At 42.8% G+C, this 14172-nt stretch overlaps 1 protein-coding gene across 2 annotated transcripts in view; it reads right to left on the bottom strand.

Moving 5' to 3' along the window:
* Positions 1-363: 363 nt before the first annotated feature.
* Positions 364-14172, bottom strand: part of ITPR1 (inositol 1,4,5-trisphosphate receptor, type 1) — a 323113-nt gene continuing 309304 nt past the window's right edge. For both annotated transcript variants that reach the window (XM_015418813.1, XM_015418814.1), the window contains 2 exons: positions 5542-5703; positions 364-1291 (listed from right to left, as the gene is read on the bottom strand). In XM_015418813.1, the coding sequence (XP_015274299.1) occupies positions 1205-1291; positions 5542-5703 (249 nt within the window). In that variant the 3' untranslated portion in view covers positions 364-1204. The remainder of the gene's footprint in view (positions 1292-5541; positions 5704-14172) is intronic.

Below are 14172 nucleotides of genomic sequence, written 5' to 3'. Positions count from 1 at the left end.
TTTTTAAAAAAAGCAGAGAATTCGCTTCTGTAAAATGAGGACCATGTACAAAACTATGTGCCAGATATATATATATATATATATTTATACATATATGTATATAAAATTTTCATTTCATATTTTTAGCCATCAGGAACAACAAAATGAAAGAAAAGTGATCAAGATGGAAGAAAAATTAAACATGATCCAAATCCAGTGGCTCTTTGCAAGTATTACAAAATCAGTGCTCAGCTAGGAGTCCTAAAGGGGATAGTTCATACTTCAAAAGGTGCAGTGAACGGCTGAGGGGAATACTCTTCTGTAAAAAACAAAAACAACAACCCCCCCCCCCCCCAACAACATGAACGTTATATGAGTGGTGGTAGAGCCTGCAAGGTCTTCTAAGTTCTTATAAACCAATATGGCACAAAACCCCTGCAGAAGATCTGCCAGCAGTGTGGAATGATCCCAGCTGTTCTTCTGCACAAAGAGGAAAAAGTTCCCTACAAGGACTCTGGTTTCTTCATCAAAGGAATGTGTGAGCCTCTTTAAACAGAACTGCAGACTAAGCTACTGAAAACAGGGAGAAATATCCTCGGTAGAACATTTAGGAAACTTTTTATTTTTTAAGAAATATTGGGGGGAGGGGAGAAGAGGCACAATTGCTACTACCCACAAGACATGTCAGCCTCTTGGGATTCTGTGTGTTACAAAAATGCCCTGGTGAACGAATCCTTCCTTGGAACATAGTTTGGCAGCAGCCTTGCTTGGCTGTCATTTGATGCCGCTTATAAGACGACACCCGACTCAAAGATGTGCACTCTCTTCAGGACACGCAGGAGTAAGTAACACATATAGTGTGATTGCATAATTCATATTGCACAACTGTATAAAAACCATAAATACTAGTTATCTGAAGCTTTTAAATACAAAATACAGATCACATACTATTTTAGTCAATAAATCCTCTTCAAGTGCAAGTCAGATCCGCCCCATACTGCTTCCTATAAAAAGGCATATTTTTTTGGCACAAACGTACCCCACACCCCCCGATGTGCCAATATACATAAACCCATTCTTTCCCATGGTAATCCTATACATACAGTATAAAACCCAGGGTTATTTACATTACAAGCTACACATAATACAGAAGCAGCTTTAAGGGTTGAATCTCAACTCTTGCTATGAAGGTGGTGGTGGTGGGGGGACTAGCCACCCATCTGATTTATGCCGGCTGCTGTGGGTTCACATTGATGGAAGGAGGATGTCCTAGGAGACCAATGCGCTGCTTTTGCTTCCTCTGTTCTGTCATCTGGAAAATTTAAAGATTTACTCAGTAGGCATAAGCGTTTCCTGTACGTCAGACCACAGAATAAGCTCTTGCTGTTACATTGTGGTCAGCGCTTATTCTGAAAGCAATTTTCAACAGAGCAACCTCTTGTCTGATACACCAAACATCGATAAAAATGTACCTAGCCCCGAGTCTGGAAAATCCAAAGAGAAAGGGACGGAACTGAGCAACCCAGTGTGAAGTTTGGTTTTTACTCGCCACGAAAACAAACAAGCTATGTGGTGGAATGGATAGGCTGGGACACAGGGCGGCCCTAAGCAAATCACTAACAGCCAAACTAAATGAGACCCGTGAATGGATCTCCCAAACACCTTTTTATTAGTAAACTGAACTGTGCATGTGGGGCATTCACATCAGGTTCCCAGCATGGGGGAAGCGAGTTAACAACACTCTTTTCCTGACCTCAAATGGTCCTCTGGAGCTGCTTTTTCATTTATTGAGGAAAACACATAAGAAAACTTCCCCTCCACCTTAGCAGCTGTGGCCACGGCCAGAGAAAGGTAACCTAGGGCCATTCTCCTTAACTCCCCTGCAACGGTGTCAGTAGATAACACGATGTATTTCAATACACAGAATACACACTGTATAAATGTATGATAGTGCAGTAGTGATTGATGATAAATTCATTACCAACAATGAATCTTGATTTACTAAATAAACATAGGTTTCCCATTTGACTGTGAAGGTCAAAGTTCAGACAGCTGCAATTCCATCCACTAACCTTAGGCAATATGAGCCAATATTGTGGGCCCTCACTGTTGCGGGGTCCTGAAGCAGTTTGTCCCCCTTGCTGCCCATGCTTTGGCTCCAGGAAACCATTTTTGATCAGGGAAACTGTATATGGGGACAAGCTTAAATAACCACCTCCCCCCAACAGCCCAGTAAACATTTGGGGAGTCCATTAATAGTTTTCCCAGTATCTTGTCAAGACAAACAAAAAGACTGCTTTTCATAGGAGCTCTGTGGAAATACCAGCTCACCATGTGAAAGATTCCATCAACACAGGTACGCCGTGATAATCCTATAGTTTGGCTGGCAATGCTATCTAGCAGTCTCTACGCTTCCCCTTCCCCACCTAAGATGGGGCAACTCCCCCTTGGTCCGAAAGCATGGAACTGCATTTTATATATATATATATATGTTTTAAAATAAAATGCTTTAAGTCATAAAGTCAATAAAATGCTGTAAATAAAATCAATAACATGCTGTAAATCCTAATGTAGAAGTCAATGGGTTTAACTTTTTGTGGTGTTGTGAACTTTGCAAACTCTGGAGGTCAAAAGGTTCGTCCTATTTTCACCTGAAGGGAGAGTACACTGTGAGCTAATTTTTCTGTAACTTTTGTACCAAGTCTAAGCATTTTGTTATTTACAAATTTGCATGGTTTTCCAAATGTTTTGAAGTTTACATAAAACTGGCATAGACATTCTAGCTTTGAAACAACAATGGACTCTACAGCAAGAAGGCAAAGGCTGCTCAATCTTCAGCTAGCAAGAAAAGAAACCTATTGTTCTGAACCCTATCTTGTTAGCTAGCCTAATCACAAATTTGTGGTTTAAACAGCAGGTCTCCGGAAAGGTGGCATGTGCATATTGTCCAAATAACAACAACTAAAGAATTAGCTACATTCCCATCATGTTGGACAACTAATTTAAAATTTGCTTTACAAAAACCACACACATAGTAACAGAGCCACCTTGTTTGTTTTGTATAAGGTGCATCATTTCTGTGAATGGAGTGAGTTTGTGGGAGGGATCTTTGCCTCATTTCCCTTCCAAGTACAGCCCCCCCCCCCCCCAGCTGCTCCAAAGGATCATGGGACCCCTAAGCATGGCATTGGATGTGGTACAGGGAGTTGTAGCAAGAAAGAGAAAATGTAAGCTCCTCCATCTTCCAGAACTTTTGATCCCTTTCCTTAGCTTGTTCTGCTTGTGCAGTAACAGTGGTGGGAGGAATCTGGTCAGAGAAAATTACATGTACATATGGATGTGTTCTCGCTTTCCTTTCTGACTTCATTTATGAGCTGTGAATAGCAAACTTGCTTGCCATAGAGCAAATTGCTGCAGAGATGCTGCTGGATCAGAAAACACTTGTGTAAAGCACAAAAATACAGGAGGCATTTATCCCAGAAACACACACACAAAAAGGCATTAATTGAGAAAGGGCCTCCAATTGAAAACGTCCATCTTCCTGTAATCAAAGGAGCTCATTTTGGATGCATTTATCAGATTTGGATTTTTGGATGCAAATATCAGAAGGAAGATAGGGGGAGAATTATTAGAGGACTGAATTAGCATCACATATTCCAATATTGCACATGGAAAAGTCATAGACCCCCATCTGTGCTTGACATGGTGAAATAATGTTCTCCTTTACCACCACAGCTAGCTCTCTTTCCAGGTGTGTCAGTTCAACTGTTGATACCCAAACTCCCTAACCCCCGCCTCTTTTGGTTTAATAAACTCTAAGTATGGTCATGTTTTAAATCATTCCCCAGGAATGCTTACAATATTTGTTTTAGTTCAATGCTGCTTTCAAGTGGATGTGTTGAATTTCAGCATTAATGGCCACTTTCGTCCCCAGAAACCTATCTGAACAGACAATTCTGATAGCAGAATTTGACCCTTACGTGATTCAAATCCACCTCTCAGTCAAGCTTCTCTTTCCAGAGAGGGCTGTTCCTAACGAGCAAGTGATGTGTTGGCTCAGTCACATAATTGGTACATATTGCAACGTGACAGTACTCAGGGGAAATTCCAAAGAATTCTCTCATATTAATGAATCTTGTTTCCCTCTCTTTCTTTGCAGCAAAAAAGCTCTGTGAAAGCCAACATCCTTCTTTCTCATATTCAGAAGGGCAATACAAAAGGGGAAGGGTTGGCCAGTACAAAATGGGACAATTTAGACTCAAATGCTTTTTAGGTAAAGGCTGCTGAAGCAAAGGTGGGGGTCAAAGGTTGGGATCTCCCCATGGAGTGTTTATCAGATTCCATTCTGGACGGTTTAAGTCACATGCCTACCGATACTGGCTATTAATCAAAAGCGACAGAGAGGTGTTTTGTAGTTCTTAATGCACAAGAAAGAGAGGAAAGGGCATGTTTTGTGTCTTAAGATCTGAACGAGAGATCTGAGAAGGGCAGTATTTTTGTTCTGAGCCTTTACAGTGTTGTTTTAAATGTCTTAAATAAACATTTTAAAAACTCCTTCACGGTATTAATGTGACTGCAAAGGAGGCCCCATCACAAGACGTGGTCACATGAGAAGAACAGAGCATGCCAAGAGGCAGGATAGAAGCACCTGAACACGTGTCTCTGTGTGTGTGTAGTTTGGTAAGTGCTACAAATAATATTTACCAAAGAGAGGAGGAATTAGGCCTTCCCAGGAAAAAAGAAACCGACATTGCTTATTTGCATTTGTCCACTGACTCAGGTGAAGCAGAAGAAAGAACGAAAAGAAATCTATTTGGAAGCAAATTGGAACACACCGCAATGCAGGAAAACTCTCACTGTGCCAGTTTAAATAAGCCTAGTGTATGATAACCTCAAGCAGGGTGCATGCGCATGTGTGTGTTTGGTCTTCTACCGAGAGAACTAATGGCAACAACGCTTCCAAGCAAGCCAAAAATGCTACTGCTGCTGAACATCCTTGAAGTATCACACATCAGATAGGTAAGGGGATCTGCAGAGCTTATTCTGAGCTGCCATATGTGCAAACCTGACAGCACAGGAAAGTCGAAGCCCTTGCAGAAGTAGTGATGATAGGCCACCACTGAAGGCTTAGCAGAGGACCTTGTGTAGATCATATGCACTGAACACACACACAGATCCAACCCCACCGTGTTATATTTCATAGGAAGTTATGCTTCTGCACATTTAGAAAGAAATTCTTTATTTTCCAAAATCTGTGACCATTCCCAGCTATTCATAAAGAATTATGCATAGTAGCTTGGATACACTAAAGCGTTTCCATGGAGGGAAGAATTTCTGCCTGCAGTATGCAACAGTCTTACCTCGCTTGCTACAGCCCAATTGCCTCCCCCCCAAATGCTATTCCTGCCCGCCCCCAGAATTTAGGGGGATGGCATTTTGGGCTGCAGTGGGAGGAGGGTGTGAGAAAGCCATTCTATGTATAAAGAAACCCTTCCATCTACAGAAATGCCCCAGCAGATTCAAGCCACACACTGCAATAACAATTCTATGAATGTTCCTTACCTGATCTTTAAGTTCAGACAGCTGACTAGAAAGATTGGATACCAGCTTCATAGTAGATTCAAGCTTTTCTTGCAAATTCCTAAGTTCATTCTGTTCTCCTTCAGCATCACTACTCACAAGTGACATGGCACGCATCCGGGGGAACCAATCCAGATTTCTTTCCTGAAATTCAGATATAAGATCAATGCCAGACATGGTCAAAATTATGTTGCATTCACCATATGCACGTCTGACTTTTGAATGCAGCTCTCAAAAAGATGTTCTGCTCAAAGATTTGAGTTTCACATGATTGTTTGACTGCTGAGCTGATTACAGCTTATAAGTAATAAAACAAAGCTACACTAAAATATGTTTGCATGAGGTAATTGTGAGGCCATCTCATGCTCAACTATATCTTCTGCTATTGTTTTCCTTGCAGTAGGTCTCCAGTGTTAATTCCCTCCACCCACAAATACACTGAGAACTCTATTTGAACTGCCACAATGGAACAATGTGCACAAAATGTAGAATATTGGAATTTCCAGTTTAAGTACAGAAAGCTGAACGTAGCCATGCTAGCATTCACATGCAACAGCCACATGTTCTAATGCCCTTTCAAAGGATTCAACTAAAACAATGACACACACTTTCAGCACAAACTTTGGGTTGTTTATTCATTAGGTAGCTTCAAAGATTCCATCCCAAGTGAGATGGAAGAGTGGATATAAGAGTCACATGTCCCCTCCCACACCATTTCCCTCACCACACAGTAATCACGGAACTGCAAAATGCCACCTTTAATTCAGTGCATAATCAGTCAGGCCCAGCAAGACAGAATCCACTAGAAAGGCAGGTTCTGTTTTGCAGGGTCAGAGGGAGCCTGGTTCAGGTAATTGTGGGCTGTCCTGTTGCTCCACAGCATGATGATGGCGAGCCCCAGGCCCATTCTCTGTGTTGGCCCTTGTAGACTTCAGTGGGCCAAGCAATGAGTCTGACTACAAAGCCCAGCACCAGACGTTATTCTGGCTCCTCATTTTGAGGCACAGCTATCTGTTGACATGTAAATCTGTCTGCAAACGTAACATTAAATGTACTTTGTACACATGCTGATACACTCAGTTAAGAGTTGCAGAAGGAAAGTACAATGACTGAAAGAAAACCCATAGAAAAGTGTGGGAGCAGAAAGAAGGGGGAGGAAGGAGGAACAGATTACAGTGTCTTAATTCACTGAAGGCTAAGGCTAGTTCTAAGAACGATTCAATGCTACCATTCAATTTCCCTCTCCTCCCACATTGGGGACTTATTCTTTAAAGTTCAAAGAACAGTTTGGGGAAGTGGAATTAAGAAAACCTGGGCGTGAACAGAGACACACACACACACTTAACACTACCTGCACTGGAACAAAACAAATCATGAGATCTATTTCAACATGATCTGGCAATAGGAAGGCTCTGCCCTTTTCCACTCAGCTAGTGCTCCATAGAACCATAACTATTTCGAAGCTATTTTTACTGGTCAGTTTATGCTTAAGGAACTAGGGTTTTATTATTGTGCAATCGCCAAAGGCCATCCCAAACCCTGCCGGGGGCCCGACAACAGGTTAAAGGAGGAAACTCACCATACTGCCATGCGTCTGTGGTAATGTCTGGTGAAAGAAATGGCTGATAATAACATCAGCATTTGAGGCTAAGAAACACTGAACATGATGTCACACCTGCTAAACTATTTTTAACTAAACATTAGTGTGGTGGGGTGTATCTGTGAGGCAACCTCTTGTCTTCTTTAATTGTGCAGCAAGGCCCTTCAGTTGGGCTGAGATAATAAGTTCCTGTCCTCACTTCTTTAGGTAACCAATTCTGAGGAATTACTGGCAATTCTGGCTTTAGCCCCCACAATTTCTAAGGTGCCTTTGGACTCTTTCAAAGCCAAGTAAACTTGGATACACAATGTGTTTCTAAAGTGTACTTAATGTTTATATAATGCCATCAAGATTCACTGTGTGTTATAGCATTCTATAAACTAAAAAAGCACATGTCCTTTGACCAGCAGGAACCTACAGCCTAAATTACCCCTCTTTTCAGTAGGTGCATATTTTAATATAAGTGAATACTATCAAGCGAGACTGTACTGTATCAGATTTCTATAACCATTGTTTTCATATTCAGTTAGAAAATCTAACTTGCGTACCCAAGTTTACATTCCTCTGCTCTAGAGCTAGCATTCTGTTATAAGGTGAAGAGGAAAGTGGCACTTCACTAACCAGTGCCTGAACTAATAAACAGTAACAAAACCAATACATTTTAATGGAAATGCTGTAGTGTAGTGCAGTGAAGGGGCTGTGGTGGCTCAAGGGGTTAAGACGCTGAACTGCAGACCGGAAGGTTGGTAGTTCAGCAGTTCGAGACCCGAGTGCTGCATGATGGAGTGAGCTCCCGTCTCTGGCCCCAGCTCCTGCCAACCTAGCAGTTCGAAAGCAAGAAATTGCAAGTAGATAAATAGGTACTGCTTCGGTGGGAAGGTAACAGCATTTTGTGTGTCTTAGCATCTAGTCATGCCGGCCACATGACCATGGAAATGTCTTTGGACAGCGCTGGCTCTTCGGCTTAGAAACGGAGATGAGCATTGCAACCCTAGAGTCGGATTCGACTGGCTTTCGAGCAAGGGAAACCTTTACCTTTACCTTTAACGTAACTCTTCTCCATTCTGGGGGGGGGGAAATTACTATCCACCTCAACCAACTACTGGGCTCCTTTTCTATGAAAGTTTTCCACTCTTTAAGATTTTAAAAAAGCATTAGGGTACTTCTATCAGCTGTATTCTGCTCAACAAGGCTCGCTCTCAAGCATACCAAAGCACATGACAAAAGCGAAGCTTGTTTGGCTTCTAACTGCTTCGACTCATCCCAGTGATTGTGCAAACTGTCTACCTACAGACTGAATGCCCTTTGCACACTCGTTGAACAAATGGAAGATGGTTAAAGGGTAACCACCCTTAAACCCTTTCTATAACTTAGAACTTTCTTCACACATTTAATTGTGCTGCAGTGTCACCTTTCACCCCTCTCCCCACCCCCAGAACTACTGAGCAGGGGTGCATGGGAGAGACAAGGAGTGTGGATAGGTGCTTGGCAACCAAGGTGTGTGTGTGTTTTCTTAACTGGTGATTCCTGGCTGCTGATCAGAAACGGTTACAAACCCAAGACAAAGAGGCGCTTCTCTGATAAAGGCTGCATCAGATTGGGCCTCCATAAACAAATTATAATGCTTGATGAAGGTGGAGGGTTGCAACCACGTGGCTGCTCTGCATAGCTCCAGAACAGGTATGCCCTGCTGAAGGTTGCGGACACAATCACTGCACGGGTTCAGTGGGCTGTAACCCTAGTAGGAAGTAATTTGTTTTGCAGGCTCAGAGCAGCGTGTCATCGCACCTGTGATCCAGCAGCTAAGGATACACACTGTGACCCCAATTTCCATCTCTGTAGCACACACTGGGTTGTTTCTTGAACACAGCAGTCCTGTTTATGTGGACTCCAAGAGCTTCGTGGACATTCAAGGAGTGCAGCTGTACTTTCAACATCTACTGAAGAGTAGGTAGCACAAGTTCCTAGGTAAAATGGAACTTGGAGATGACCTTAGGTAAAAGGAATTAGCTACTTCAAGGGTGGCTTCCAAAAGAAGAGAGGAAAGGTTTGATGAGAGAGCGTAGACTGACTAGCCTATCTTGCCAAAGATACGGCTACCAGAATGGTCACTTCATAGTTAAGAGGCAAAGGTCACCACTAATGGCTCAAATGGATGTTTCATGAGCCATGACAAGATTAGTCAAGGGCTGTGACCACATGACAGTGTGGGTGGGGAGAATGGGCCGTACAGATGGCTCTCCACAGACTTGTAGGACACCCAAAAGCCTGCAACAAGACAGAAGCATAGAAAAAACTGTAGAGAAAAGATGAGAAAACTGAGAAATTTTATTAGCTCTAACTGTCCAAGGAAGAGAAAGTTCTCAGTGGCATTGTTGCTATGTTGGATGAAAGAGAACTGAGAAGGATGGCATAGCTCTGCCACTCTAACCACCTATGTAGACCCTTTTTGCTTGGGGTGGGTGGAGCTGGCACTGAAAATCTTCACTCTAAATAATTTAAAAATCTCACTGTGCATTGGTGAAAAGCCCATATTTGGCCTGCACTGAGACCAAGCCCAACCATACTAGTTTGCTTACGTTACTCTGGTTGTAAAACTTATCTAAATGCACTAATTCCGTAACACAAGTAGCCGTTTAAGCATTCATGGTTTTGTACACACAGGGAAAACATAAGAATGTCATTGTTCTGGATTTGTTTACTTATTGTATGGCAGAGTTATGTACAGGAAGTATGTAATAATATAAAATATGTAGCCACGTTGATATAACGGGTATGCAGACTGACTGGGCAATCCCCCTAAATACTAATATCTAGATTTTCAATCTACTCAATCACAGCTGGGGAGAGTTCAAAGAGCTCCGTCACATCTCCCTGGAAAGCATGATGCTCACATTCCTGTGACAGATGGAAAATTGTTTGGTGGGCTGCATCACAATTGCATTCGGGTCCTGGTATTTTGCCCCACAACAGGTCTGCATGACTGCCAAAGTCTGTTCATATTCTATTAGCTGTCTTCCATACTTTACATGGCAAGTCAAACCCTGAGGGCCTCTCATTGCTGTTCATCAGGTCATGGATATCGGGTGAAACTCAATGCATCCATGTTTACAATCATTCATTCCCTACATCGAAATTTTGTGATTGCAGGTTATGTGCAAATTTTATTGCTGGGTGTTGGGATCTTAGTCTGGATAGGCCCATGTCAGCCATGTCTTTGTGGATGGGCAGCTCTCTGCTTTCAGTGATCTTTCTAGATTCGCAAAGAAGAGCATCTTGTCTTTGGGGATGCAGGGGAGCAATGTGGCACAAGATTGGGTAGCCAATAGGCTGGTTTAATACATCCACTGATGGTTCTCACTGTTGTGTTGAGTTGGGCATCAAGTTTGTGGACATGGGGGCTGTTGAGCCACACTGAAGCACCATACTCTACACCAACCCCAAAGCTGAGCATCTAAGTGTTGTAGCAGACACACTCCAAGTTGTGCTGCATAATTTTTGAAGAATGTTGTTTCACATGCATATTTTCACTGCTGTATTGGTAAGATGGTGTTTATAGCTCAAGATCCTGTCCAGGGTAATGCCAAGGTACTTAGCTGTATGGTTGTATGTAAGTCGGGTGCCATTAAGGTAGACATTCAGTTCATGATTGGCAATACTGTTACTGAGATGGAAACAGGAGCATTCTGTTTTTCCTGGACTTGGGATAAGCCACCATTTACGGTAGTAGTCAGCAGAAACATAGAATTCCCTAGTCAGTATTTCCTCCGTCCTTTTAATTCATTTGTGCTTTACTGTAATCGCCATGTCATTGGCATATGCAAACTCCCTGGATATTGTCTTGGGAACATCAGAGATGTATAAACTAAAAAGAACTGGAGCGAGGCCTGGGGTAGATTGTTACTCAGTTTCTTCTGCTTGCTGGCTGACTGACTCATAATTATGAGAGTAGGGAGGACAATTGTAAAATACTCCTACTCATCAGGAGGCGAATTTGTCCCCTTGGCCTTAAAGGTATTTAATGCTAAGGTTCTAAAACAATTCCTGTATGTTGTGGAAATTTGGATTCAAGCTGCTTCTGAAAAAATGGATTCCATCCAGTATGACTTTTTCTAATGCTTACTGACTACTCCTAGAGGTGTCACAGGCACACCACTGAGAGCGGAACTAGGTGGATTATCGATGGAAGCTAGGGCTTGGATTAAAGCATTTCTCTTTAAAGTAAGGGTTTTAAAATCTGAGGGAGGATCTACTTTACTTGGGCTTATCCAGTCTGCACACAGCAACAAAAAAGGGGAGGTGAGTAAGGATGAGGCACACTTACACAGCTAAAGGTCCACTAGCTAACATCAGATCTCCAAAGAGATCCTGCACCCCAAGATTCGCCTTCAGCCAACTCACAGCTTCATCTTGATGTTCTGTCTCTCACATACGATCACAAACTGCTGCTGTTAACACATGCCCCTACCTGTTACTTCCCTGCTGAGGATTCACCTTCTCCAAGCTCTCAATCAAGATCAGAACTACCTGGAGCCACCTAATAATATCTATATACACTAAAGAACATTAACATTTTTTTGGTCAAAGTTATGATGTTCCACTTCAGTTAAACCCAGGGAGATAGACATAGAGAGTAGGCTCACGACACTACCATACCCAGTTCTTCCGGTTATAAGAAACTTTTCAAAATTTTCAAAGTAGCATTAAAACGAGGTTAGTGTCTAGCCCTGTTCACAAGTTACAGTGAACACACATACAATCCATGCACAATGTATGCTTGATTGTTCTTTATACATATGTTGAGTAATTCTCCTTTTACATTCAATGCGTGTACAGCTGAACATGTGATGGAAACCCTACATTTATCCAGGTACTGACTCCCCAGTGTCACCTGTAAAGCAAACATATGTTGGCTCTTTCTTACAGGTATATGCACACACAATGAAAGTTTTACATGTGTTCACTGCAACGCGAATGGGGCTCCAATGAAAACAGAAGTAATAAAAATTGAAAGCTATTCATTGTGAGGGAAAAAAGATTGCTCAGAGGAACACAACCAACCTGTATTGTTGTCAGAGACATTAAAAAAAAATCTATAATTTGGCAATATAATCTGATATGCAGTAAGGGCACCCTTGTGGCCTGGGTGTAGCTATTCTGGGTCATAACCCACTAAGCAGCAAAACCCCTGGATTAGTAATAGTAATAAACTGACGCACTAAGAGAACATCATGTTTACGTATGGGTGTTTTCAACAGACATCAGAAACCACCCTGAAACAGAAATGGGGGGGGGGGGAATCGTCAGAGTGCTGCTTCTCAGGTGCCTCAACCTGTCTCTCACTCTCATCCCATAGCGTATCCAATTTGGTAGCATTCTATTCTAGGCTGAAAAAAAGGAACCAGCTGCAGTTAAAGATCAACTTTGCCCTTCAGGTGTTGTCTTGCCTTGCAAGCAACAGATGTTAAGCCGCTGCAGCTTTTCTACACCAATTCAGTGAGCTGTAACTTCAAGCCTTTATTTTTGGTCCGTTTCCCTGACTCCAGGGACACACCTCTTTCCTCCTGGTGTCCCACATACCAATCTCCTTATGCACTGTCTGCTGTGGCCCTCCTACAAGCCCGATTGTGCTGTCAGCTCCCTCTTCCCGTCACGGCAGCAACTTCCTCTCTTTAAAGAGACCAACGGAATTAAAGCCACTGACGGATGCTGGCTAACCACAAGGGTTGTGTTTCTGGCTAGCTCTTTTCTAGGTAAAGTTGGAAAAGTCCCTTTCAAGTGACTATCATCAGAATCTCAGACATGGGGGTGGAGATTAGCCAGAGCCTTAAAAGTGTCCAGGATTGGTTAAAAGAAAAAATTCTGAAAGGAAACTGTCCCGTGTGATGGAAACTGCAATTCATTCTGAGAAACCGTTCCCTGCTTTCACAGAGTTCGTTCTGTGGGCCTTTCCGGATGATTGAACGGGCCTGGGATTTTCTCTTTAATGTTTCACCCACACAGGCAGCCATGCAGAATGACATCACAATATTCCGTCCCCATTTGTGACTGATGGATAAGGAAGCAAGGATTGCTGCCCTTCTGCCTTCATGATTTGTTTTTTTAACCAAAGCGGAGGAACCCTGGACCCCTGGGGAGGCAGCATGCACATCCTTCAAGAAACTTAAAAAAAAAAGGTGAGGGGAGAATCAGAAATTTCATAACAGGGTTGAGAACTGCTGTGGAGGGTGAAATAGGCACTTTGCTCACATGCACCATTTTTCTTTTTTGAAAAACGCTGCAAGTGCTGCAAAAATCTAAAATGAAAAGAAACCGTAGAGTTCACAAACCAATGACGTTACTAAGGATGTCATGGTCATATCTAATGAGTGCCAATGCCCACTGAACCACATCCTACTTAGCAGTAACACCCGCAATGGACATACTAGTAGAGGCTGGGAAATTTCATTTTTGCCACTAATAAAATATTCGGGTGCTGGGAGTGTACAGTATTCTCTACCCGGAAGAAAGTTATCAACAAATGAAAAACTGGCCATGGACATTACAACCTGGTGAGCTGGAAGAGACTCTTCTATGACTAATGCCCAGATCCAAGGGCACTTATGCATATTTCACCTTTTGTTCTTAGGACTGCATGTACAAGGCACTCCCAGAATGAAAACGGACATGGTAAAAAAGGCCACTCATAGCCTAGAACGGAAGTGATCCTAAGAACCCTGTAGCTCTACCTACTGCTGTGACTGTGGTGCAAAAAGAGGTCAAAGGCCTCTGCTGTAGCACTGGGAGTGATTTCTGGGTGCAGTTCTGGGAATAAACACCTGTAAAATTGGAGAAGTATTTAAAATATACACAAACAAGAGAAAGACCCGCGAAACTCGCGGGGGCGGGGGCGGAACTCAACAGGCAGAGGAGGAAGAACCAGGTAAGCTTCCCCCCCCTCCCGTCGGTTCCCCGTCTCCTCCACCCCCGGCTCGCCACCCCCCAGTCTCTCTTCCCCCCCATGTGAGCCCGTC

This window comes from Gekko japonicus, unplaced genomic scaffold, assembly GCF_001447785.1.
Source record: "Gekko japonicus isolate JY-2015 unplaced genomic scaffold, Gekko_japonicus_V1.1 scaffold1315, whole genome shotgun sequence".
NCBI lineage: Eukaryota > Metazoa > Chordata > Lepidosauria > Squamata > Gekkonidae > Gekko > Gekko japonicus.
Note: the sequence above shows the minus strand (reverse complement) of the source record. Positions and strands in the feature narration are given on the sequence as shown.